The sequence below is a fragment of the Sparus aurata genome, chromosome 4 (assembly GCF_900880675.1).
Source record: "Sparus aurata chromosome 4, fSpaAur1.1, whole genome shotgun sequence".
Lineage (NCBI taxonomy): Eukaryota > Metazoa > Chordata > Actinopteri > Spariformes > Sparidae > Sparus > Sparus aurata.
In genome coordinates, this window is record NC_044190.1 from 16,742,255 (window position 1) to 16,769,019 (window position 26,765).

The 26,765-nt window shown below is 40.9% G+C and overlaps 4 protein-coding genes across 8 annotated transcripts in view; all 4 read right to left on the reverse strand.

The window, feature by feature from the left end:
* prmt3 (protein arginine methyltransferase 3) overlaps positions 1-11,135 on the reverse strand; it is a 54,033-nt gene extending 42,898 nt beyond the window's left edge. The window contains exons 1-9 of one of the 2 annotated variants that reach the window (XM_030415435.1): positions 11,025-11,135; positions 10,637-10,766; positions 8,816-8,898; positions 8,671-8,720; positions 8,359-8,464; positions 6,417-6,582; positions 5,733-5,874; positions 3,774-3,839; positions 2,359-2,480 (exon numbers count right to left, since the gene is read on the reverse strand). In XM_030415435.1, coding sequence (XP_030271295.1) covers positions 2,359-2,480; positions 3,774-3,839; positions 5,733-5,874; positions 6,417-6,582; positions 8,359-8,464; positions 8,671-8,720; positions 8,816-8,898; positions 10,637-10,766; positions 11,025-11,055 — 896 coding nt within the window. In that variant the 5' untranslated portion in view covers positions 11,056-11,135. The remainder of the gene's footprint in view (positions 1-2,358; positions 2,481-3,773; positions 3,840-5,732; positions 5,875-6,416; positions 6,583-8,358; positions 8,465-8,670; positions 8,721-8,815; positions 8,899-10,636; positions 10,767-11,024) is intronic. The other variant, XM_030415434.1, reaches the window with a different exon arrangement.
* Positions 11,136-12,109: 974 nt separating this feature from the next.
* On the reverse strand, positions 12,110-14,413 carry LOC115579834 (uncharacterized). 2 transcript variants are annotated; one of them, XM_030413523.1, is made up of 4 exons: positions 14,256-14,413; positions 14,089-14,150; positions 12,642-13,943; positions 12,110-12,590 (listed from the first exon to the last, which is right to left on the reverse strand). In XM_030413523.1, exons 1-4 carry the CDS (start codon positions 14,276-14,278, stop codon positions 12,406-12,408), a joined length of 1,572 nt encoding a protein of 523 aa, XP_030269383.1. In that variant the 5' UTR covers positions 14,279-14,413; the 3' UTR covers positions 12,110-12,405. The 2 variants fall into 2 exon arrangements, with proteins under 2 accessions (XP_030269383.1, XP_030269381.1); XM_030413521.1 differs by having other exon boundaries at positions 12,110-13,943; positions 14,256-14,412.
* A 1,269-nt stretch (positions 14,414-15,682) lies between these two features.
* On the reverse strand, positions 15,683-19,967 carry LOC115580795 (oxidoreductase HTATIP2-like). The gene is made up of 7 exons (XM_030415448.1): positions 19,545-19,967; positions 18,690-18,879; positions 18,505-18,612; positions 17,978-18,115; positions 17,781-17,842; positions 16,628-16,867; positions 15,683-16,309 (listed from the first exon to the last, which is right to left on the reverse strand). The coding sequence occupies exons 1-6, from the start codon at positions 19,667-19,669 to the stop codon at positions 16,651-16,653; spliced, it is 840 nt and encodes a 279-aa protein (XP_030271308.1). The 5' UTR covers positions 19,670-19,967; the 3' UTR covers positions 15,683-16,309; positions 16,628-16,650.
* Positions 19,968-20,619: 652 nt separating this feature from the next.
* Positions 20,620-26,148, reverse strand: LOC115580796 (oxidoreductase HTATIP2). Of its 3 annotated transcripts, none has more exons than XM_030415449.1 (7): positions 25,911-26,148; positions 25,180-25,390; positions 24,995-25,102; positions 23,761-23,898; positions 23,562-23,623; positions 22,130-22,376; positions 20,620-21,140 (listed from the first exon to the last, which is right to left on the reverse strand). In XM_030415449.1, exons 2-6 carry the CDS (start codon positions 25,366-25,368, stop codon positions 22,160-22,162), a joined length of 714 nt encoding a protein of 237 aa, XP_030271309.1. In that variant the 5' UTR covers positions 25,369-25,390; positions 25,911-26,148; the 3' UTR covers positions 20,620-21,140; positions 22,130-22,159. The 3 variants fall into 3 exon arrangements, with proteins under 3 accessions (XP_030271309.1, XP_030271310.1, XP_030271312.1); XM_030415450.1 differs by having other exon boundaries at positions 25,927-26,138; XM_030415452.1 differs by lacking the exon at positions 25,911-26,148 and adding an exon at positions 25,672-25,688.
* Between the last annotated feature and the right edge of the window lie 617 nt (positions 26,149-26,765).

The following is a 26,765-nucleotide window of genomic DNA, read 5'->3' on the forward strand; positions in this document are numbered from 1 at the left end:
TGTGTGTGTGTGTGTGTGTGTGTGTGTGTGTGTGTCTGTGAGAAAGAGGGCAAAGACATTGTACATTTCATCATAGGAAACCTGTGTTTGTAAATAGATGCAGTAGTTTGATGTACTCATACAATGTAGCCATTTCCTCAAAATGTAGATGTTTGTGTTGTTACTGAGGTTACAAACTTTTCAATACAATTATATTTGTTTGTTTTGTTGTCGTGTTTCGTTTAGGACTTTCACATTAAGAATGACAAAGCAATAAAGAATAAAAGATAAAGATTTAACAAGAATGGCACTCTGAAGAGTGCATACCTCTGCCAAGGCCCTACAGCCAAGATACCAGCCACCTACTTGCAAGATCCAGGCATTATTTCCACTGCCTTATCCATAACTGCACCAAAAGTTAAAGGGGTCTATTCTGGACCTGAGACTCATCCTCCATCCAGGTTTTGTGGAAATCTGTTAAGTAGTTGTGTAATCTTGCTGGCAACCCAAACAACAATTGACAAACTGACATGGCTGAAAACATAACCTCAGGGGAAAAAAAAAACATGCATGAAGGTTTTTGGTGAACAGCGAACTGAACATATTTACCACACTGGATTTATTTTCCAAAAAGACAGTGCAGTTCGAAGATGAATCAGAAGCTCCTCAAAGGGATGTGATGGAACAGGAGCTCTCACTGGTGCGGTTTCCTTCCAGACATAAGTCTCTAAAATGCAGCTTTCCAGAGCAATACATTCTGATGTTGTATATAACAACTGTTCCCTCAAGACAATGAGATCCAGTGGTAATGCATTACTTGACAGAGTAACAGCAATAATATTGCTGGAATCCTATTAATGTGTTATATCACATTGTTACTGCTTCCAATAATATAGGAAAAATAAAGAAAAACACTGAACAAATTCATGTGAACTAGTCCATTTTGAACTTACATACAGTTCACACAACTATACACGAGTGAACTTAACTTTAAATTCATTTTTGTGAAGTGTGAACTTGCACAACACTGGACTTCAACACAAATACTTGCCAGTGTCCCTATGCATTCATAATGTGCATTACTCGGGGGTAAAACGCTGATCAGCATTCTTCAGTAACAAGTACTGGCTGACAGTCATCAACAAACTGCTGAGCCCACATCGTCATTAAAATTTGAATTTAACTGGTCTACCTAAAATATTACCTAGTGTTTTTCCACTTTGTTGTCACAATTCAAAGCTTTCTGGTGGATAATCCATCAACTCAAGCCATTTAAAAAACGTATTTAGACACTATCCATTAAGGAAGTGACTGTGAAGGAGGGAAGTCACATCTAGCTTTTTCATTTAAACTTCGGCGACGGAGTCGAGACAGGAGATGGATGCTCCTGCCTAACCAACAGGAGCTACTTTAATTACAAACCTGATATTAACATCAAGAGGAAGTGATGGACACACAAAGGCCAGCAGCATGCGCACCCACATGCAGAAATAAGAGCTTGTGAATCACAACCCGAGAAAGCAGTAGACTTAAACGGACCCACGGGCTGTGTGTGTTTGTGTGCATACATGTACAAGTGTGTAGGAGGGGGCTACACATCTTTCTTTAGCTGAATCTTCACCGCTGGCGAACCTGCGACACAGCTTGCATGCCAACACACACACTCCAACAGCGAGTCAGTGGGCTGTAAAATTAAAACGTCCTTTTCCTTCAGCAAACCCTGTTGTTTTGCTTATACGACACTCTCTTACATAACGGTAATAATGGCAGTCATAATGGCCCCTAACTCAAAAATGCATTTCAGAGGCAAGGGCGTGATGGAGGAAGTGGCTGCAGGTAGACAAAGGGACAGCGGAGGCTCTGGTGGAGGTAAATGGCTCCACTGAGGAGAACAAGCGGCAGGAAATCTGGAAACAAACAGCACCTGAAATTGGACTGAGGACTGTATTAAAACATACCATCAGGGGGTCATCTACATGTGTGTGTTTGTGTGTCTGAGACTGCAGGCCTCGGACTGAAGCCGCTGCAGGGGAGGAGAGGTGAGATGTGATTGAGTCAGAGCGAAGGTGTAAATTATGTGCATTATGGCCATGCGACTGACAGCAGCTCTATTGAAGTCAACCAGCTGCAACAAATAAAAAGGTGGCTGGAGGTCACACAGACCTCTACTCACACAATTCTCGGCTGCACATTAAGGTAAGATGACCCTTCTACACTCTCGGCTGCTGACGGAATGCTCCGATGAGGATCACATGACTGACGTGAACTAGCTCTATCGTAAGGGAGCTGATCTGCTAGCATGGTGAATTTTTCAGTGTTTCACTGCTATGAGTACCATAAATTTAAATCAGTTTGTTTTGAGGCAGGTGTGTGTCTCACCTGACTATGTCCATGGCCTGATAGATGATTTCTGATTGGTCGACTGCTATGACCTTCTTGGCCCCAGATCTGGCAGCAAACATGGACAGTATGCCAGTCCCGCAACCAACATCGAGCACCACCTGCAAGACAAGACAAGGAGATAAGGATAAAATAAAACTGTTATAAGGCTGTAGATGTTGCAGTGTGACATGGTCGGAATCTTCGCACATTGTCCACAATCGTTTGTTATAGTTGGATGGTGGGTAAGTTGCCATTCAACGATTCATGGTTACTGGAAATGATCATTTCCGCATCACAATTTTTATTTTCACTAAAACAGCTATTAAAATCACATGGCTGTGACATACAAGCAGTATTTTTTTTCGTTTTTTCTTTCATTGTTGGACCCTTAAATTCTGTATGAACATCAACTATGATGAGCTGTTTACCCGATTTGTCTTCCACAACTGCGCTGACACCTGGAGGTCAGGTCATCTAGATTAATTGTATGTTCGACATGATGAACTCTGGTTATCTCCTTCTCTTCCTCTGGTTCCCCTCGCAACTTTTAAATCTAGCCATCGTTGGTGTCGGACGAGTTTTTAAATCACCTCTATTTCAGGTTCCTATAGGTTCCAGCTAATTTGTTCATCTTTCGCCCCCGACTGGTGTTAAATGGCTGAAGCACATCTGCAGTGACTATACACACATCTATATGTAACACTGGGTTTATGTGTCTATATTTAAGGCAACTTCTCTGCCGGCAACCCGCTGCCTTTATGGGGTTCACAGAGGGTCGCCAACACACTGCTGACTCGACACAACAAGCAGCTCCTCACTCCTTTCTCCCTCGTTCTGTACTCCCCCCCCTCCCCCCATCACAAGAGGACTGCAACAAGAATATCCTGCTTTGTTTTCTATCCAACGCTTGCTGTAGAAGGTGACACTCTCCTCTCTGCCGAATGCTTCCCTCTGACAGGGATAATGTACGTTCCCATCAACACACCCTGCCTCCCCTCTCTACAGCCTCATCCGAGCACTAACCAGCAGCCGCCCATATAATGGATGGTCATGATACAGGCCACTGCTTCCTGCAACTAAATGCAATGGGAAATAGAGGGATGGGGGGGGGGGGGGGGGGAATGGGGCAGGCTTTTTATTTATTTTTTTGGGAGGGGGGGAGGTTGTTACGGGTTCGGTGGTGGATTGCACGCGTCTGTTATCAGCACTCTGCAGTCGACATTCGAGGCGCTAATAAAATCACACTGTGTTTTAAATCAGACACCATCATCTTATTAATGTCTGTCCTGAAAAATGCACACACCTATTTTTTGTTGATAGGCTTGGCCGTACATTAAATCAGCTACCCTGCACACACTGTATACACACATTAAATACATACATATCTGTTTGCATTTGTTCATCTGGCTCACCTTGTCTCTGAACACTTCAGGGTTGCGATACATGAAGTCACGGTAACTCTCCGTGCGCACTTTATCCTGCGGAGAGAATATTCAGGCATTAAGACACAATGACGCTGACTTTAAAAGAGCTAACGTGTACAGAGAACATTGAAGTTAACTTCAGGATTTAAAAGGTTTACGAGGAGGTTTATAAATCTAACCTTCAAGCGTTCTTCTACTTCTTGTATTAGGATGCTTATGTTGTGAATTTGAATTCAGCACAATCAACAGAGCATGCAGATAACAGTAGATCAAAACAGACTGCAGAGGAAGTTTCAGAGCAAATCTCTCGGACAAACAGAACTGGGGTATTACTCCATATTAAGTGGAGGTCAGGTCAGGACTTGCTAATTAACCTGCCAATCAAATTCATCATAGGAAACCTGTGTTTGCGAATAAATGCAGTAGTTTGATGTACTCATACAAAGTAGCCTTTTCCTCAAAATGTAGATGTTTGTGTTGTTACTGAGGTTACAAACTTTTCAACACAATTATATTTGTTTGTTTTGTCGTCGTGTTTTGTTTAGGACTTTCACATTAAGAATGACAAAGCAATAAAGAATAAAAGATAAAGAATTTTGTGTTACAAAAAAAATGTCAGACAACATTCAGACTAATTGCTATATGCAGGTATAAATCCCATGCTGGTTCAAGTTTGAGTTGTTGTATAATGATGTAAAAAAAAAAAAAAAGGATTTGTTAGCTTGTCTTCAGAGTCTTTAGGCATATTTTGATTTAATTTTACTTTGTAAGACTGGTTGAAAAAACCTTTTCAAATATATCTTAATAGAGTACTAAATTACATACCCATATGTACATAAAAAAGTTACTGTGCGCTCTAATTGTTCTGCTCATTCTTTCTTTGTGTTTTGCTGACAGCGTTTCCTTGCTGAGCTGCGGCTGAGACAACAACACAATCAGGGAGTTTCATACTTAAAGACCATATCCTGAGAAGATGTCACTTAATTCGGCCAGCTCAGATTGCTGATGCCGCACATCAACATGAGCTAATTTTTGGAAAATAACGGAAGTGAAGATTTTGTCTCCCATCACTTACATTAGGATCGAAAAAGCTTGCAACCAATAACTTTTCTCTTGACTATGTTGTGATGTGAGTCTTGCTTTACAGTGACATGTAAAAAAAACAAAAAAAAACAAAGTGAACCCGACCATTAAAATATCTATATAATCTAAAGCTAGACATTTAACGAGGAAACTTAAAAACGTGACATCCTCTTTCATACTCTTTTGTCTCTTAGACACACACACACACACACACACAGTGCGTCATAGGTGATGTACTTGACGTCGACCTGTGAAAGAGTTGACCACATTCTACCGCAAAGCCCCCCAGTCACGTGTTCTCGGCCCCTCCTGAGGCTCTGATGGAGTTTACAGCCTGACGCACTCGCATGACGCAAAACTTAACAGCGCTTAGAACCAATCAGGACAGCCAACAGGAATATGTCTAAGCACTGCGGTAAGTAGAACAGGAAAGGAGGAGACGGAGCTGACCCCCACCCTCATACATACACACCCCTCAGCCTGCTGACACTTTCTGCTTTCGGCGTTTGAGCGGTGTAAAAATTAATTTCCACGTTTCGAGCATCCACCGTGCAGGCTGGTGTCTCACATGAGAGCTCAGCGCTTATTGCTGATTTGTCACTTTTGAGAAAATGTCTTGTCCTCACTATCAGTGTGTGCATAAAGATGATCATTTTCATTTACGTCCTACATTGAAACCTTTCAGCCAAGACGTACGCTGATGAACCCACTTTTCCTCTGCAGAGACTGCTGCGCCTGGGGGGGGGGGGGGGAATGACTATAATGAGACCTGCAGGCCTGGTCAGTGTGTGTGTGTGTGTGTGTGTGTGTGTGTGTGTGTGTGTGTGTGTGTGTGTGTGTGTATTTAGTTTGTACAACTCAGACCTTCAGCATCTCCTCATGGATGCCATAATGGCCGTAGGAGCTGAAGTAAGCCTCGTCCTCGTCCTCTCGGAGCTCGGCCACGGTGCCCAGGTTGCCAGATTTGCCGGTTTCTGCGTTCAGTACCAAACCCTGAGCCAGAAGCCTGTGAGAAGAACGGGTAGAGTTGCGTTTAACTTCTCATATTAGGGCATGGGACAAAAGAAGCAGCCCGAAAAGCAGAAAGCACACACAACCTTCATGCAGGACGTAGCAGTAAATGGAGGAGATGGGAGGCATTCATCTTTCTAACTCTCTTACACCCCTCCTCACCTCAAACCCCCCCACCCCCCCTCTTTCTGTAATTTTCCCTTATTGCCCCCCTTCCTACCTCCCCTCCACACTTTAACCTCCATGCTGCAGTGGAATTTTCCCTTCCCTTTTTTATCTTTCCCCTTCCTCCAAACTTCTTCCACAAGGTAGTCTAGTTGATGTTTCTACAATACTGGGTTCACTGTGTCCCCCTGCTGGCCTCAGGTGGGTAGTGCAGAAGTACAGGAACACGCTGGAGTGTTAAACGACTGAAGCTCACCTGCAGTGAATATACACTGGGTTTAAGTGTCTATATTGTATTTAAAGCAAGTACACTGTGAGAGAGAGAGAGAAAAAAAAAGAGAACTCTCAAAAAGGCAGCGAAGCGTCACTGACTTGAGTTTGTGCAGGTCATCCATGGCCCTGGCAAGCGCCTCCTCTGAGCGGCAGGCTCTCTCCTCAGCGGCCTGTGCCCTCCGGTGTAGTGCATCATGGGACTCAGCCCCAGACAACTGGCATGTAGACAGGCCCGGCCTCTCGCTGTCACAGAGCTCCTCGGGGTCTGCCAGAAACACAAAGAAGGGGAGATGGAAGTAAAACATGTAGGCTGCAAACAAAGACTAAACAAAGTGACTAACTCCTGTCTCTAACCTCAGATGTATTTACCTTGATGTTTGCTCCCCTTTTTTGGTTAATTTAATTATTCATTTTGTAATTATGTGCCGCATGTTTGTTTGGATTTTAAATGACTGCAGCATGAAAAGTTCTCCTTGAAGAGACATTACAGCGAGGTGAAGTAAATTGAACTGAGTGGATGTAAAATATTCAGCCTCCTAACGAATAAAAACTGCGTATAAGAAATAGGTGTAGCATCACCAGCGAAGTCTAATTCTGAAGCTGTCATTTTGCGCACTAATTCAACAATAACACAGGGAGAAATACACCACTGAGAGACTGACTTCTGCTGCCAGGGCGCTGCAGCTAAAAGACAGGCTTAGGGTTGACTAAAGTACGTCACGCTTTCTTTTTCTCAACCAGAAAATGTGTCACTCCATTTCACTTCATTAATGCTCTCCGCACCTGCACGCAAAACTGAATCCAGCTCCTTCTCTGGGGATTTTTCAAGGGGATTCTGGGAAACTGGGAAGCTGAGGCTGCTTAAGAGAAAATAGCAATGCCAGAAAAATGACAACACCAAAAGTCCATGACAAATGATTTTGTGAAATACTGAACAATCATGTTTGTGTTAGTTGATGGATCTGACAATCAGGCAGAACAGCAGTCTGAAGCAGCTGTTCCCCCTGTGAGTGTTCTGAGAAAACTGCTTTTGGCCTGTCAGGATCTAATCGAGAGACAAAATAACTACATATCAATATGCTGATGAGACATTCAACCAGAGGACTGAATCAAGACTTGTTAATGTTGTGAAAGTTGTACATGTATAGTCACTATGTGCTTTACACATTTACAATGAATTTAGGACAGACAAGTACTGCACACCAGAATGGCACATCGTGCTGTCCCAATCAAGTTTTCAACAGCCTCACCGCCCACCTCAGAGGCTGCACCATCATGGGGTCCCGATTGAGATTAAACATGTTTCATGTGTTTTTTGGTTATCTTGTAGTGAGGGCAGCCGTATCAGCATTTTGCTTCTGTAGTTAACTTCAGTTCAGTAAGTACAGTCAGGCAACATGACAGCACAAATGTCATCAGAATCATATCAAGCAAAGCCACTATGTTACTGTTACTTTTTGTGTGTACAGTCGAGTGCAACACAACTAATGCTTTCTAGGAGAGAGCATTTCCTGGAAGTGTGCATCCTGTTCTCGATTTCTACCATCAAGCACCTCGCAGACTTCTCTATGTTGGCAGGCTTTTCTCGCTGTCCCCTAGAATAAAAATAAACCATTGCCTTTATATTGTTTGGATGACACTTTGCACAAACTAGGTTGTTTGAACTGTGCTGAACCCTTCACGCTTCTTCAACTACAGGCGAGAAGGCTGCCATGTCAGTGGCTGCAGTCAACCTATTCAAGGGCAACATAACTGGATTTTCTAAAGGAAACTTCAGGACAATTTCCAGCGATGTTTATGGCAACAAACACAAGATATTTTTGCCAGGAAAAAAATGTGTAATCATTAGAAAGAAATACAATGTTGCAACATAAAGAATATTGTAATGTTTCAATATGTCCGTCATTAGCAGCAATGGACATTGCCAACATTACTTCTGCCGACAGGGTTGCCATCTTAAAACGGATATATCTGTTAGGACTGTTACTCAAACATTAAAAACTAAAATCTGTGTTATAACATTTTAAAGGACTTGCTGTACCTGTCTGCAGCAAGGGGTCGTCCTGAAGGACCGGTCGCAGGAAGTCTTCACTCTCCCAGGGTAAGGGAGCATCTGGCAGCCCCGTCAGACTGGACGCATCACATTTCTACAAACACAGATTTGTTTAGAAAAGAAAATCTATCTATTCTATTGCACTACGTAATAATGCCATAACTGGATCATTTGCCAGCAGATGTTTTCTGATATTCTTCTTGGACTGAATATGAATGAACAAAAAATTGCATATATCACAGAATTTCAACAATATATACATTTTTACATCATATGACATTTTAAGTACACAGAACTTACTTTTGAGCGTATGAAGTTGATCATCTTTATGTAACCATAGTCATCTAATTCTAAAAAGGGAAGAAACAAAAAGTTTGACCATTTGCAGAAATCTGAAGAATCCTCTAGTTCTTCAGAGATGCTGAGAGCTTAAGAGCTTACTTACTGTGTTTTCTTATCAAGTCTACGAGGTTGACCTGGTGCTCAGCTGTGCAGTGCTGCAGGGTGGAAGGCACAGAGCTCAGCAACCTTGAACACAAAGTTTATAGGGAAATCAGCTTCATTACAACATCTCAAATATTATACACTCACACATTAATCTTTCTAAATTAGTAACAGCTTTCTCCGATCTATGAGAGAATAAACTGGATCATGACATATAATCTTCAGATTTTGTGAACAGTTGCAGCCTGCTGAAATACTTGTTCTGGTTCTAGTTTAGATTTGCAATTACTGTATCCATTTGCTGCGTGTCAAAGTCCTCCGGTAGGGAGGAAACAATAATGAGGTCTGACGTGGTTTTGGTTGTGCAGACTACATGAAAAATAAACTAAACAATAAACTGAGACTGATTTTGAGCTTTTAAATAAAAAAAAAAATTTTAAAGAAAAGAAAGAAAAACCTAGTGAAAATGAAGACAGAAAGGTTGGGATGTCTGCTGCTGACTGACCACAAGGTGAGTCTTGGGACACTAGGGCATGTGATTCTATCTACTGAAAAAATTATTCATCAGAGAGGATATGAAGAGTTATTCATGAAGTATGTCATTATTGTTTTTGCCCCAGAAACATGTAAGGGGCTTATTTTAGATAACATAGTCACATTCTGGCCCATCAAGAGGTCTGCAAAATTTAACTCTAAATAAAAATAAGAAAATGTGGCGTTCTATCATGCAGTTTCCTTTAAAGGGGCACTCCGTAGTTTTAGAGAAGAAATTCAAACTTCAGAATTTGAATATTTACTAAATTACTGAGGGGGTGCACAATATGGAATTTTTTCAACTGATACCGATCAATGATGATTATCTGCCTCTCGCAGCATTTCACATTTTTGTATTTTGGACATCATTTCATAACCTTCAGTTTACACTGATGTTGCTGGGAAAGATGGACGATTTATTATCAGTAGCTCTTATAACATCTATGTGTTAAACTCAGACTTTTTCCCTCCTCTCCAAACACTCGCTGAACACATATTGCAAGTTACAATTATGTTGTCTTCTTCTGAACCTGACAAACAACGCCTCCTCCAGCAAAATCATGTGCCTCTACACAGGTGCAGCAGCTCTCCATCCTGAATGCGACAACAGCACTGTTGTTGTTGTTGTTGTTGTTCTTCTTCTTCTCTGTGTTTATTGGCAGCTGGCAAACCAACTTTAAAGGTGCATACCGCCATATCCATTGTCTTTCGCTTATCCGAGGATGGATCGTATAGGCAGCAGGGTATTCCGGACCTCCTTTACCCCAGAAATACTTTCCAGCTTCTCCTGGGGGATCCCGAGGTGTTCCCAGGCCAGATGAGATATATAGTCCCTCCAGTGAGCTCTGGGTCTGCCCTGGGGTCTCCTCCCAGTTAGGAGTAGTAATTTATCTGTTCAGTATATATCGTGAATCCCTAGTAATAATACGAGCTCAGACATTTTTAAGAAACTGAACTGAATAAACAAGCTGTTCTCAGAGGAAAATACAGTCCACAGAACACTGTCTGAAGCTGGAAAAGGTGGCAGGGCCCATCACATATAAACAAAGTAAAACAGTATGAAATTGTGTTGTCCTTAAAGGTCAGTATGTTTATCCAGTCGTGAAAACAAATTGTGTGTGTCCATTTAGTTTTTTTGAGGCATAACAAACTCACTCTCTCTTCTGGTTACAATTTCCTCCCCAAAACAACACAGTGCACCTCGAAGAAAATCAGTGCAGTGCATTTAACATGGCAACCTCGACTCATCCAAATGCCTGCTGCGTTTCCTCCAGCAGCAGCATCTCACCTGTCACAGAAGAGACAGGTGACGTTAACTTCCTGACTGTCCTCCTCCTCCAACCACTGCCACTTCTCTTCGTCGTCATCTTCGTCACCGTCAGAGAGCTCGGGCATCTCCTCAGCATCTCCATCACAATCTGTCAAAAACCAAACCTTATTACAGTTGCACGTTAGAGACACTGAACACACACAGCTCGGTCACTCTGGCAGCGTTGAAGTAAGCTAAGATAAATTAGCTTTAACGTTCCAACCGAGAAAGCGGCTGCTAACGCGTCGTGAACGCAAACAAAGACACAGTTCAGTCGCAATATACGCAACAGAAAGTATCGACAGCCAAAACATCAGCTTGCATTTTTAAAAAAAGTTAGTTTGGGGGGTTTAAACGTGCTATTTACCGCACTCACGTGGGTCTGTGTATTCTGCCATGATGTCGCCTTGGTTTCAGTAGACTTCCTGGTGACGTCGGATGACGTAAAGAAGGGCCGGGTCACAAGAGGCACCATCAGGTAGACGCCACTAGATGTCGCCAAAGCTCGATTTAATTTATGACACCTGTGTGCTGCAGCCCAGACACTGCTCGTCTGACACACAGGTGCAGGGGAAAGGAAAACTGTGACCCAATCCTCCAGTACACACAAGGCTGTAGGATTGTGTGTTGCTTTTCACAGCAATCTTCTTAGATGAACTACCATATTGGGTTTTTTTTTAGCAGTTGTGTCTGGAGGAGTGGGACGAGCTGGGATGTCTGCTTCGATGGGAGTTTGATGAAGAACAAATGCCAATAAAATTAGGCCTAAATGTTTTTATTTGAAGATGCTCTTATTCATTTTGAGGTATACACCACCCAAAATGACATGCATGTGCATGGATATGCAATAAAAGTCCATTTAAGTGTGTTGCATTGTTTGTTTTTGGTTTTTGGTTTTTTTTTTGGGGGGGGGGGGGGAATATTCACAAAACAAAAAGTCAGATATGTCACAGAATAAAATATCATGCGACACACTAAAATATCACCAACTAATTTTTGAGTAATGGTGATCTGCAGCAGTAAAATGCATCACACACATTATGCACCAGAAATATCCTAAAGCATCCAGTTTCATAGTAAAACACTGACAGGGACCTTTATTCTGCATATCGAGTGCTTTTGATTCTAAAGTTAAAAGTTAGCTGATATACTTCTGATTTTGTATGCAGGACCTTTCACTTGTACGAGAATAATTTCAACACTTCTTCCACTGCTTACAAACGCTATGTGTATAAAAAAAAAAAAAAGCCTAGTTTAACAGCTGCTGTGATAACACATTTATCACAATGTCAAAATGTGGACAAATGTCTGAAGTCTATTAACAGTTAATGCTCAGACAAAAATTGTAATAAGCATTTCACAAATATACTCCAGACTATATCCAACTTATGTTTAACCTCCAAACTCGTTTCTGATCAGTTGTGATGTTTAATTTACCACAGCAAAAGCCAGTTTGTAAAGACAGAGCAAAAACCTTTAATGATATTCTTTTCAAAAGTCAGACACTTTGGACAAGCAGCAGAGCTCAGAGCAGGTTTAAAACCTGTCAGGGAAAAACAGACCACATTTTTAAACAAGTTATTTCACCACTGAGACATTGACAGCTAGAACCAATTTGCATTTTTGCAAACAGACACAGCTCCAAATACAGAGATTTTGCTAAAAAAAAAAAAAAATGCATCGGTTCCACCACAAAGGCGTACCTCTTGCTGGTGTTGCCACCAATATTGACGCTTGCCGAAACGGCATCAAACTTCAGACTGATCTTTTTGCGAAGGACTTGAGACAGCTGTGTCACCTTTTTCTTCTTCTGCTGGGTGAACAGTCAGAGGAAAAACTGTTGATGGTTTGTCCTGTTCCCCGGAGGATCCAACTTCTGCTGAGCTTTCAGACTGGCCATCATGGTTTGACGTTTGAGGTACAAGCGTTGCATCTTGGCTCTCCGTCTGCATGGGTGAAGCAGACGTGGTGGTTGATTCTCCATCTTGGCTCTCCGTCTGCATGGGTGAAGCAGACGTGGTGGTCGACTCTCCATCTTGGCTCTCCGTATGCATGGGTGAAGCAGACATGGTGGTCGACTCTCCATCTTGGCTCTCCGTCTGCATGGGTGAAGCAGTCGTGGTGCCCAACTCTCCATCAACTGAAGGGACAACTGATGAATTGATACCTGTAGAGTTCAAACAAGGGGACAGCGTTGTCCCTGCAGCTGTCCTAGTGGGCTCCGTTTCTTCATCTGCTGAGTGGTGGTGAGGAGGGGGATCATTTGTAGGAAGTCTTTGGAAAGGTTTGAATTTGCCTTGGACATGGCTTGGTGCTCTGTCTGGTGGTGGAGGATGCCAGCTGCTGGGCTGTTTTCCTCGGGTATTGTGATTAAGATTTTGCCGTCTTTCACTTGAATCGTGGCTATGTCTTCCCTGATTTTGTATTAAAGATGGATAACCAGTTTCCAAGAACTTTCTACCTGCAGCAGAACTAGCTTGGGGGTGTGTTTTGTCATTACTAGGCTTGATGTGGCGAACATGGGCGTATCCTCTTGCTTCAGATGTCACATCCCCGCTGTGGCTCCTGGGACCCCATGCTGGAGTCTCCTCTTTTCCTGCTGAACTACTGCCAGGATTTCCACTCACCTCGGGCCTAGTTGGGAGATGCGAGCCATGTGGGTTTATAGGGAATACGTTTGGTCTGGATGGGTTTATGTGCGTCTTGTGAGACTCGGACTTCAGACTGGACTTGATGGCTTTGATATTTGGACTTTCTGCGCTGCCGTGTGAATAGATGAGGGCCCTTCTGCTCAGTCCAAAGCCCACTGGTGCTTCCTTTACCTGAGGTGAAAACCCTCCCGTCAGCTTGGTTTTCGACAGACGATAGAAATTGGGCGGAACCTGAACTGCTTCTGTGGAGAATACAGACTCAGAAATTGCTTGATCAATCTTCTTGACGTAGGGAAAAGGGAATGCTTTGGTTCCAGAGCGGTCGTGCGCCACAGTACTTCGTACTTGTGCAACTCTGGCAGAGCTGAAGCCTTTTTTTAAAAGCTTGACTCGGCTTTTTGGAACATTTCTGTGCACGGGATAAGGATACCAGCTTTGCATTTGTGGTGGTGCGGAGTCAGTGGTGTGATCTTCTTGAGCAGGCTGGCTGCCACTTTGCTCCCTGGCCACACTTGATGTCTTGAAACCAGCTGTGGGGATTCTTGAAATAGATGGCTCGCTCCATCTTTTGTGGTCTCTCTCATCACTGTGGCCTCCCTTTGGTGTCTGTCCTGCCTGGACATGTAGAACGTAACCTATTGCAATAAAAAAAACAAAAAAACAACACACACTTACAACACTGTATTTTTCCAAACAACAGGCAACTAATCCTCCATTATTTTAAATGTATATTGAAGTCACATTTCTGGCAAAATCGCACACTGACAGATCTCCCAATACCTTTCTGTGCATCCTCACAGTTTACGCCACTATCCAGCAGACAAAGACAAAGAACCAGCAGCCTGCAGAGTGAAGGACAACACAGGTAAGATCACAAGTTTCCAGTGTGACGAACAATGACGTCACTGCAGTCATTTGAAGCCTACAGCATGTTGAACACAACTTACCTAAAATATTCTGTAGGGCTCATTGTAAAGCCTTTTTCAGCAGCACCATAGCCAGCAGTAGATCAAGCTGCAGCCACCCTGTTGGAACAGGTAGCACAGATCCAGACCACTGCATATCAACTCCCAGCTGTGAGAGGCGGACCAACTCAGCTGCTCCTCATTTTGGACTAATTGCTGCATGGCCAAGATGGTAAGGCACAAAGCCGCAAACAGGAAGAGGAGGCAACTGACATTGTTTTCCCCGCACAATGTCAGTTTGAGGGAAATTGTCCTGCTCTGTGTCACTTCTGGGGAGTGTGTCATTCATGTGTTGTGATGAAATGCACAGTATAATGTATAGAAGTCATATTTGGTGTTTGCCGAAGGAGGTGTAGACAAGTTTGGGCAAACGTTTCAATATTTTGCTTAAAAGAAGAATGTGACTGCCAGTTCTTTTTTTTTCTATTACGCAAACTTTTGTTTTTAGTCTATTGTGAATAAAACTGCGTTTCAGCTGAAGCTTTGACTGCCTTGTTACAGTACAAAGATAACTTTAGATGGGTTTATTGTTTCAACCACCCATTACTTGAAGCTTGGTTAGAACATAGTTTGGATGAACTGTGTCATCAAATATAAACCTCTTGCCAGCTTGTAAGGTCAGAGGTAAAGTAAAATACAAATGGCTTCTTGAAAGTGTTATTCAGTTGGTGTTTTTTTACTTTTTTTTTTTTCGGTTTAAGTAAAACTAGTATTCACTTAAAAGTTATGAGACTTTGTTTTATTTGTGTGTACCTGAGATCATCATCTTTTAATAGAACGAATGATATCCTGGATTGACGTCTGGCAGAAAACTTTAACAATACATTTAATAATACATTTATTTAATATAGCACTTTTCAGGCACACAAAGACACTTTACAGGTTTTCGTATATTTATTTTTAATTTCATATTTTACACTATTTGATGATGATGTTTTCATGGGGCTCTAATGTACACAAATGCATTTCATCATATCTGGAGAATTAAAAACATGAATTGCAACTTTTGACACTTAAAGGCATATTAAGCTGTTACTTAGACTCCGGCCACAACACAATAAGCCTTTAGAGTATAATGGGTGTTACACCATTAAGTCACAGGGGGGCGCTGGAAGATCAAGGAGAAAAAAAGTGCAAGTTTATTTAAATATTGTCTCTGAAACACAAAAATAGACAAAAAGTGTTGTAAAAAGAAGTTAGGAAAACTTAAGGTTTTTGCATGAACACAATGCTCTTAATGTTTGACATCGCTTGCAGATGCATAGTTTAACAAGGCTCTTAAATGATTGTTGAAATAAGGGATCATGGGTTAAAATTCATTTTCATCCATCAAATACAGCAGTCAAGACCATAACTTGACTACTGAACTTGTAGGACCATCATTTAGCTTCAGAAACATGCAGAAAGACGTCAGTATCAACAAAGTTTATTCATAATTGTTCCATTGCTGGTATCACTGCAAAAATTTACATTTAAATCTTTAATTTAAGACATCGTATATTACATACTACACAGATGTATAGCACAGATATATACACCTGATGTTATTATTGACACACCCTTTATGGAATCATTTTCATATATCAAAACACACACACACACACACACAGTTAATGATGTATAACCATGATATAAAAATTATGTTTTTAATCAAGTGTAGAATAAACCATGAAACCACATTAAGGCAGTTTTTCAATGTGCTGTCTCAAAGCACAAATAATAAACATCAAAAAGCCTGGCTGGAAATATTACATTCACTACATACATCATTCAAGACCAAAGGAGTGAAACCCAGATACACTTTCAAGAATAAATATTTTGTTAGCTTCACATGATGTTTCCTCTTTATAGAATCTAGCAGACCGACAACAGGAAGCACTTTCGTAGAAACACAGTTTCCGTGAAAACAGAAAAATCATGAATATCTTAATGTACATTTTCAAACAGGCATAATGACAAAGTTCTGATAATATGATGATGATGATGATGTGGTTATTATTTGTAGTCCGTGGTTGTCTTTATATCTGCTGCATTATCTGAAAAGAGAAAAGGAAACTTAGTCTTAACTTTGGTACAGCTTTAGTGCAAAGGCAACAAGCCTCAGGGTTAAGGTTTCTGTAGTGAGTTCATCTTGTAAATAAGTAGACTTTCATCTGACTTAATAGCAAATGGGGTTGAAGTTTAAAACTCCACCATCACCATCCTGCAATCTCAAGAAGAGTTTTGCTATGGAAACCAAGTTAATGTACTGTTTGTTTATTATTTATTATCAATTGGTATTTGTTCTGTTTATGCATATCCTAGGCCAAGCTGTCAGTGAAGTCATCAGTGAAAATCGTTAATATTTTTCTCACCTCACTGTATTTCCTCCTCTCTCCTATTTCCCTTCAATCTTTCCCAGACTGGCGATGTTTTTGTTCTCCAGGATCTCCGTCTTCTGCTCAGGTTGAAGCAGAGTGTTTGACACCATTGCTTTTGCCACTACTTGGATTGGGATGGCCATGGAAGTAGAGCAGACCGAAGAAAAGGCACCGAGGAATTTCCTGGCCAGCCACTCAGCAGGTCGACTCTCTTGCCTATCTACCAGCAAAACCCTGTTGGAGGAAAACACAAAGGGATTGATGACTAAGGCTTTGTCCGGACTGCAGGCAAATCAGAAGTTTCTCTACTGGGCAATGAAGAAAATTCAGTTCTCAATGGGTCATACTAGTATTGCTTTAGTAGACCAACAAATTAAGTTCAATCAACATTTGTATCATGTGAAAGGGTGCGATCACATGCCTCCTACGGTCTGCACGGTAGTGGAAAAAATTGACCCAGTTACAATTTTGTATTTGGTACATTCAAATTTCACACTAAGCTATTAAGAGCCATCCATGAGGTTTTTTTTTTTTTTTTTTTTTTTTAAAGGCACATGGTGTCACAAGTGCCTTGTTTACTGGATGTAATTGTGTTAAACTTGTCAGCAGGGAAGGGGTTGAAACAAATATGATTACAGGCCCTGAACATTAGTAAAGCATAATATTTCTACATATTTTCTAGTTTCGTGGTCCTAGTACTAAACTGGCTGCCTGCTGATTAGGGCACTGGAACTTGACGCGCAGCCATCACTGATATTAGTATCTTTCCTCCTTTGACAAAGTGTTCTGTGACAAAACCCTGATAGACGACAAAATTCAGAGACATTGGAGTAAAATATTGCGTTATAAATAAAGTTTTCTGCCAGAAATCAATCAGGGATATCTTCTTTAGTGTTGTATCAACTAAGAACCCACGAAGACATGGATGAATGTGAGCATCAGCCCAGATTTAGCTTTGTTCTGCTCAACTTCAGTGTGCATTATGAATTGATAGCATCCAACATCCTTTTCCATAGTCCTCCAATCCATTTTGGTTGGGGTGATTTCCAGTGGCAGGTTTTTTTCTTTTTTGATTTTCTTATCTCATATTGGAAGTGTGGTAGTGTGTTTTATGAAATGACTGACTTAAGCAAATGGGATCACTCACCCTGGTCTGTAAATAGCATATCTGTCAAAACCCAGCGCCTCAATATCTGCTTCCACTTGTCCCTGGAAGAAAATCAATTTCGCGTTGACCTTTCAGTGTTTTTGTCCAATGTCATCAATTAAAGAGGGACACAGGTAAGGTTTAGTTAAGAAGAAAACCCCAGTATGTGGAATGCATTAAAGAAATGAAATAGGTACCTTGACTTTGAGGTAGAGGAAGTTGCTGTTTTTATCAGCTCCTCTAGAGGACTCCAGGTGGAACTGTGTGCAGCCTCCTGACTTGGCAAGCTCTGCTGATTTCAGAACATAGTCATGATCGACACGGACGAATATTTCCTGAAATAAAACAGACGAGTAACAGGAAAACAGTTACTTGGATGGCATTTTGACAACACTGACAAGTGTCTGCCAAAGCTTGCACATCGTTGACAAAATTTAAAAAATCACATTTTCATATTAAAATCAGCAAATTAGCTAATCAGAACAAAGAATCAAAAAGAAGACAGATATACTAACAGCTACTATCAGAAATATATAAGCCTAGACCAATATCAGTTTTGGACTGCTGGAAATGTTAATACATGGCACAGAAATTGCTGAGTCATTGCTCAACTCACTTGAATCCCAAAAGATTCAATTCAATTTCAATTTGGTCATTTTGTGCTGCAGTAAAGCATTACTATCTTAATGAATTCACCCTCTTTGGACTTATTAAGTTAACTCACAGCCCCCGCTTTTGCTCTGGTTGTTCCCAGGCAGCAGTAGCCAACATCATGACCTTGGAAAGCAGCAGCATGCTCATCAAGCTTCTCAAAGTCCACCACCTCTTGTACCTGGAGGAATAGAGGCAAAAGTTCACCCTACACGGATCTCAGATAATGGATTCATCTAGGGAAATCAATCCACTGACCAGCTTTTCATACTCCTTGCCCTCAAAGGTGAGCTGTCTCCTTCCTATGAGAGTAATCTTGGAGAAGATGTTGCGCTCCAGCAGCTCTTGAAGCAGCATCCTGCCCGTCTCCCCAGAGGCGCCGAGGATGAAACAGCTTTTGTTTTGCTGCCTGAAGTTTTCCTCCAGAGTCTTCATGTCCTCAGCCATGCTGTGTGCGGAAACAAATTGACTCTCTTAGCACCTTGCTTAGGATCAGGTAATAATAAAATCAGACAAATGTATTGATGCAGGCAATGTATGCAAATGCTAAAGAAAGTGTGCAAACATTGTTTACTAAAGGGGCATAAGGCATGTTTTCATACTTATCTGGGTAATTGACATGGAATTCACCGAGCAGTCAGATAAGTTACACTGACTGTCACTGTATAGTGTTCAAGACAAGAAATCCTTTATTCCCTCTGTCACAAGTTCAACTGTCGTCGACCTCGGTGGACGACAATAAGCTATCTTAATTATTAAAAACGGAAACGTAATGACTGCAATATGTGCCGAATTAATGATAAGATACATTTAACTCAGCAGCCAGTACTAGTTTTGTATAACATAGTAAGTACTATTTCCACAAAGAAATTAGACTTTAAATTGACGGATTTCTTAAAGGGGTTTGGCATAACACTCGTAAGTCAAGGAGAAATATGAGCTTCGCTTCTCTCTGATGTTTACATTGTTCGTCCACCGGTCAGAAACGATTATTGCTAACACTACCTATTAACGATGTTACATTTTACATGGATTTATTGTAAGACAGCAGCTAACTTAACGTGCAGAATCTGGGTGGCAGAGAAACTAGCTAAAACCTCCGCTGCTCTTTACCTGGTGTATTTAACCGGATCAGGGTCGTCGAAGTAATTCAAAACCGCTGCAATGACAACAATTAGGACAGCTAAGAGCCCGGTAGCTTTTCCCAGAGTGGTGCCCAGTAGTTTGCTGAGAGACATTGGCAGGAACAGCCATGGATCCGTCCGTGGGAGCGACGGTTAGATTGCTAGGACACTTCCTGGTTGCTTAACGTTAATCTGTACGGACGGTGCTCTCTTCCTGCCTCGGTGATAGGCTGGGGAAAATATCAGAAACGACCGTCACCGTCACTTTGAGGCTTGGCAGACGGCACAAGGCACAAGTTAACTTAAATATTGTTAATTGTATACTATTGTAGTAAATCAAACAGCGAGAGAGACTATGAACTTAAACAAGTCCTGTTGTCATCCTCACTTTACACCACAGACAACGCTTTAAAGACAGCGCATGCGCACTTGGAATTTGAAGGTCCCCTGAGCCATAAGAATCCCTCTTTAGTGTACATCTGTGCAGTCTCTGCTTTAATCCATACTAATTTTTTAGCCAAACTGGCCACTATACCATAGGATCATTACTACATAATGTCCTCTTATGGTGCTTACTTCATTGCTGCTGTAACAGGCTTGTGATCTACTTGCTTAGAGGTTTCATAGTCACCACCGTTCAAAAATCAAATTATTCATACACATATTTGAGAGGGAATCTTTCACATTTATTTCAAGTGGGGCTCTAAAAGGTGTGTATGAACATGACTTTGATTTTGTAAACATCATTTAGCAATCTTTTAAAATGTATAATCAAGGTGTTGGGGATAAAAGACCATAGCTTTGTGCATTTTTGCAATGCAAAGGTAGAGAATTAAATGTGCCATTTGGAGGAAAAATGTATTTCTATGACTCACTCCCAACTCGTCAGAAACTGCCACTTTGGGATTGCGGGTTGGGACAGAATGGGGTCTCCCTTCTGCATGTAAAAGGCACTGTTAAATCTAAAGGGAACAAATACTGAATATTACCTGAAATATATCATCGCAAAGATATAGTATATATACAAGCCATATACACTACACAGATATAGACACTAGATATTATTGTTGACACAGCCATTATGGAATTTATTTAATAAATCAAACACTTATATACACACACAGTTAAATATGTATAATATTGCAATGAAAACATATTAAAACATCCAATATTTTAATCTAAAGTAGAGCATACTTTTATAACAACATTAAGGCAGTTGTTCAGTGCATTTTTTCAGAGCACAAATGGGAAACATCAGAAAGCCTGGCAATAGTTCTCCTATGAAAATATTACATGTATATCAAGATGGAAGAAAAGAAATCAAATACAAATTTAAGGATTTGTTAAATATTTTTTTGCTTCACAAGATGTTTTCTCCATAAACACTCAAGCAGACCCACTACAAGAAATACTTTCATATCAACACGTTTTTTCTGACAACAACCACATTCATGGATAACTTGATGTATATTTTTGAGTAGGCCTAATATGCAATCCCTTTAACATGATGATGATGATGATGATGATGATGATGATGTGATTATTGTATGTTGTGTGTAGCCTTCTCTACATCTCCTGAAATGATCTGAAAAGAGAAAATGAAATGAATAGTTTGGAGCCAGTGATCACACAGAAAGTCTTCCTGAAATTCGTCTCTCAAGTTTCTCTGGGGATTTCATCCTGTAAAAATTCACCACAGCCATTAGAGCTCTTTCTCGATCATGAGTTGTTATCTTGAGATGAAAGATAAAAACCTTTAGTAGCAGAGGCTTTAATCTCACTTTATAGCAGAATTGGTCATAAGTTTACAACTATCAATGGGCCTCATTCACCAATATCTTCTTAAGAATCTTCTTAGATTCTTTCTTAAGTTGTTCTTAAGAGGTTCCTTAAGAAAACCCTACGTCAGATTCACCAACTCGTTCGTAAGCCTCAGAATTGTTCGCAGCTTGTGTTCTTACATTGATGAAAGCTGCAGGAGCAATATATATGCCATTGTTTCGCGGGCCTTGGATGGAGAAATGCCACATATAAATAGGGTGGGGGGGTTACTAATTGATGGCATGTTTCCAATTTACTTGATTTATCTTAAATCATTGGCACATTTAATTTATTTTAGAATTTAAATTCTTTGTAAATTACCAAAAATATTAAATAAATAAATAAATGAATAAATATGACAGAATTATCACTGTAATATTGCATTTTATTGAACTACACAAGAGAAGAAAACACAACCATGCCAACATTTCGGCACTGAAATGTGCGTAAGAGTACTCCTGAGTGTTGGTAGGATTTGTTCTTGCCTAAGAACAAATCCTAGATAAGAAAAAATTCATGAATGCCACAATCTTCGTAAAAAATCTTCGTAAGTGGGACTTAAGAACAAATTTGTTCGTAAGAACGGTTCATGAATGAGGCCCATTGTTACCGATGTGCAATCTTAAGAAGAGCTTTGTTGTGGAAGCTAAGTAATGTTCTACTTATTGTTAATAGTAATTTGTTTTATTTATGTGTACTATTAAATTGCAAGCTGCCACTTCATTAGTGTAAGTTATCTAATATTTTACTCACCTCAATGTATTTCTTGCTCGCTCCCTCTTCTTATTTTCCTGCACTCTTTCCCAGACTGGCGATGTTTTTGTTCTCCAGGATCTCCATCTTCTGCTCAGGTTGAATCAGAGTGTTTGACACCATTGCTTTTGCCACCGCTTCGATTGGAATCGCCATGGACGTGGAACAGACAGAAGAAAAGGCACCGAAGAATTTCCTGGTCAGCCACTCGCCAGGCCGACTCTCCTGCCTATCTACCAGCAAAACCCTGTTGGAGGAAAACACAAAGGTATTGATGACATCATAATCGTATGACTCAGTTGTAGTAAGATTACTACTTTGGTAGATAAACAATTGTGTATATTCACACTGTGTATCATGTAAGAGGGTGCAATCACATGTTATCTTAAAACGTAAAATGTAAAAAGGAAATGTAAATGTATGCACCACAGTAACAAAGTTGACTATTTATTTTGTGTTTCACACGTTGAAATATCACACTACACAATTATGATTAATCCCTGACTTGTTTGCTGCATGGAGTTTTGATAACCTTTACAGCCGAGATTTAATTTTGCTCTGCTGCACCCCTATCATGAACTAATGGCAGCTATCACATGCCATAAACCACCCAATTTGTTTTGTGGTAATTTCCTGTGGTGGGTTGAGATAATGTTCACAGGCCAAACAAAACTACTGCAATTCAGTTGCAAGAGGATTCATATTACAGGTATATCTGTGCAAATATTTGGAGTTGGCCAAGTTGACAGGGCTTAGAAAAATGATTGTTATAGCAATGGCGGCGCATGCAGACGCAGCGGCCAGTAGCTCCTTAATATTTTGCTGCATGGTTTGGTTTTTTTTTAACTGTTCTTTTTGCTACTGAAATATGTATTGCCAATTGCAGACACACATTCATCAGCATTGGAGAAAAAAGCTTGGCCTTTGGATTGTGAGCAGCTCAAATCTGATAAGACCACTGCCGGTCTCATCTTTGGACCATCTAACCTGACCAGCCCAACTGTCCCAACGAGGAGAGGAAGAGAGTCTGGATGAGAGCCGTGCTAATCCAGTTATGATTTAAGGCTGCTCCTGGCTATTGTAATCGTAATGAACGCAGGAGAATGCAATGGAGGACATGGGACTCTGGCTGGCCGAGCAATAGGAAATCAGTGACTGTTGTGCCCAAATCCTCACAGAGACCTGTCTCCACCACAACATCCTGGATAGAGCCCTGCCACTTGACAGGCAGACCTCGTTCAAAGTTGATGAACAGTGTTGTTTACCAGATATCAAACATTAACTTCACCGTCATTTTGACCATTACTCGGATGGATATTTAAAAAATGCACTGCAGAATTATTTCCTGGTCGTATACGTTTATACGTTATGCAACCCTGTGACGTAAAATGACAAATAAATAACCTTGAATTAAGTAATTCAGATCACTCACCCTGGTCTGTAAATTGCATACTTGTCAAAACCCAGCGCCTCAATATCTGCTTCCACTTGTCCCTGGAAGAAAATCAATTTCGTGTTGACTTTGCAGTGGCTGTCCAATATCATCATTTAATGAGAGACACACACATAAAGTTTAGTTAATAAAAAGAAGACTCCAGTATCTGCAAGCATCAGAGAAAGGGAATGGATACCTTGACTTTGAGGTAGAGGAAGTTGCTGGTTTTATCAGCTCCTCTGGATGACAACAGATGGTAGTGTGTGCAGCCCCCAGTCTTGGCGAGCTCTGCTGATTTCAGAACATAGTCATGATCAACGCGGACAAACCCTTCCTTGAATAAAAGACAGGAGTGACAGAAAAAAAAATCACTTTGATGGTATTCAAAAGTGAGAAGTGCAAAAGCTTTGATTAACAAATCCAAATGTTTTTATTAAAGTCAGTGAACTAGCCAATTAGAGAAAGAATCATGAATCATTATAAATATTTATCCAAATAACATAATCATGGTTGGACAGTAATTAAACATGAAAGTTATCTTTCCATTTTGTAATGGGCCAAAATCATCTTAGATATCTTGTTTTACTTAATGGGACAAACAGAGTTTTTTTCCTTGGGTGATATTTAAATCCCTTAATATCGTGTAATTGCTGCGATTATTTTTGCAGTGATGTACAGGTTTACCCAGAACTGTAATAACACCTCTGTTGACAATCTCTGTCTCGAGCCTAAAGTTATCTACTAATAGTAGTAACTGCTCATTCACAGTACATCACTTTTCCCCAGAACAAACATGCATTGCATATACAGATACATTTAAGCTGAAAATTGTCGCCCAACCGATACTGAATTTTACAATAAAGATTTTTAAAACACTCACAAAAGCAATATTAATTTTATTTACATAAAAGCATAAAGTCGATGCCTTTTTTAAAGACCACTTAAAGCTCCTGTTTGTAAGATGGTAAAACTGACGCTTTGGGTTTCCCAACTCGTCAGATACTGACGCTTTAGGATTGTAGGTCGGGTCATCCACCATCTGAAAGCGTCAGTACTGACGAGTTGGGAAACCCAAAGCGTCAGTTTTACCATCTTACAAACAGGAGCTTTAAATAGACAACTATGTGATAACACTGCTGTCTTAAACAAGTGGCCCACAATTTCCTGTATACCTACTGGCCTACATCTATGGCGATACCAATATATTTGCTGTCACAGGGGAGAACAAACAAGAGGACAGCATAAGATTTATGTAGGCTCTCACATTGTGATGAGCAAATACTGGCAGAAGTTGCTGAGTCATTTCCACCAACAATCACCTCCACTGAATCACAGCAGATTTATGTTGTATTAGTTAGTCATTGTGTGCTTGAGGACAACAGTAATATCTTAATGAATTCACCCTCTTTGGATTTATAAAGTTAACTCACAGCCCCCGCTTTTGCTCTGGTTGTTCCCAGGCAGCAGTAGCCAACATCATGACCTTGGAAAGCAGCAGCACTGTCATCAAGCTTCTCAAAGTCCACCACCTCTTGTACCTGGAGGAATAGAAGCAAAAGTTTACTCTACATGAATCTCAGATAATGGATTTATCTAGGGAAATCGATCCACTGACCAGCTTTTCATACTCCTTGCCCTCAAAGGTGAGCTGTCTCCTTCCTATGAGAGTAATCTTGGAGAAGATGTTGCGCTCCAGCAGCTCTTGAAGCAGCATCCTGCCCGTCTCCCCAGAGGCGCCGAGGATGAAACAGCTTTTGTTTTGCTGCCTGAAGTTTTCCTCCAGAGTCTTCATGTCCTCAGCCATGCCGTGTGTGTGCTATTGTTGCCTGTGTGTTTAGGCAACAATACAATAAACATGTAATTTATATCGCCAATGTATGAAAATGTTAAACATGTTGTGCAACAGTGGTTTGCTATATTGGAGACTGAAAATTGCACAGTCATTCTTCCTGTCTGAGTTCAGATTGTGGTCGACCCCTGTGCACAGCAACAATCGCGTGTAATCAATGTTAACACTGTTATGTAGTGGAAGCAATTTCAGACGAATTAATTACAAGATGCATATGGATCAAAATTCAGTCCTAGTTTTGTTTTACGTCGTACGTACGTTTTCCATAGCGAGGGTCAACTTTAAATTGACAGATTTCTCAAAGGAGTCTGGCTTGACGTGTGTCTTCGCCCCCCGCCCCTCCCAAGACCACAAGTGATCCCTAGGGAGCTGAGGTCCTTCCTTGAACAACTGATTACACTGGTTGTCACCATTACAATTAACACGAACCATTAGTTAGCTTGTACCTACGTTATGAGGAGCTATATTAAGAAAAGCAGAAGATATAACATATATACCTGCGCTGTTCTTCACCTGGCGTATTCGACCGGACCAGAACCGCTGACACAATTCAAACGCGCTGCAACGACGAGCACTACGACGGTAAACAGGTCGCTTTTCGCAGAATGGTGTCCATCAGTCCTCCTCTGGGTAAACGTTTGATTGCCAGCACACTTCCTGGTCTGTTATTAGGATTATCTTGGCGTCACATCATGGACAACACTCGGCCGAGCCCTGTTGCTGCTGCTGCTGCTGCTGCTGCTGGTGTCCTGTTCCTGCTCAGCTCATGAGCTGAGGGGAAAACAAATCAGAAGTGCTCCTTACTAATACTTAATGTCATTATGTCGCCTGAAAGACATGAGGAAGCATTTTAATTGTACATTTGGTACGATTAGGTTGTAAACCCCACAGCAAGGAAGAGGCTGTCAGCTTCCCTGTTTCCATCCCTATGAGAACCCTACTATATTCCAAATTAACTCACCCACCACTCTGGTTCCCATAATGTGGACTTCAGCTATTGACTATGTTTTTTTTATTAGCCTATTATTAATCTGCAACTACAGTTATCAAATGCATGCAGTTGAGTATAAGTAGCAGGAAATGGAAATATTCATGTAAAGCCCAAGAAGGCCAAACCTTAAAAATATACATATCCACCGATCAAGTAAAGTAAAAAAATTCAAAAGCATTTTGGTTGTTTTGTTTGGCATGGAATAATAATTTTATTGAGAGATTAACTATATTCCAAAGCATTGCCCTTTGCACTCATGCTGGCAAGATTTCAAAGAGGGAACTTGAATTTCAAGGGATTTTAAGTGCTAAAATAAAAGCCCTCTTCATGTATGCATAAATGATATTCTGCTATAGGTCTC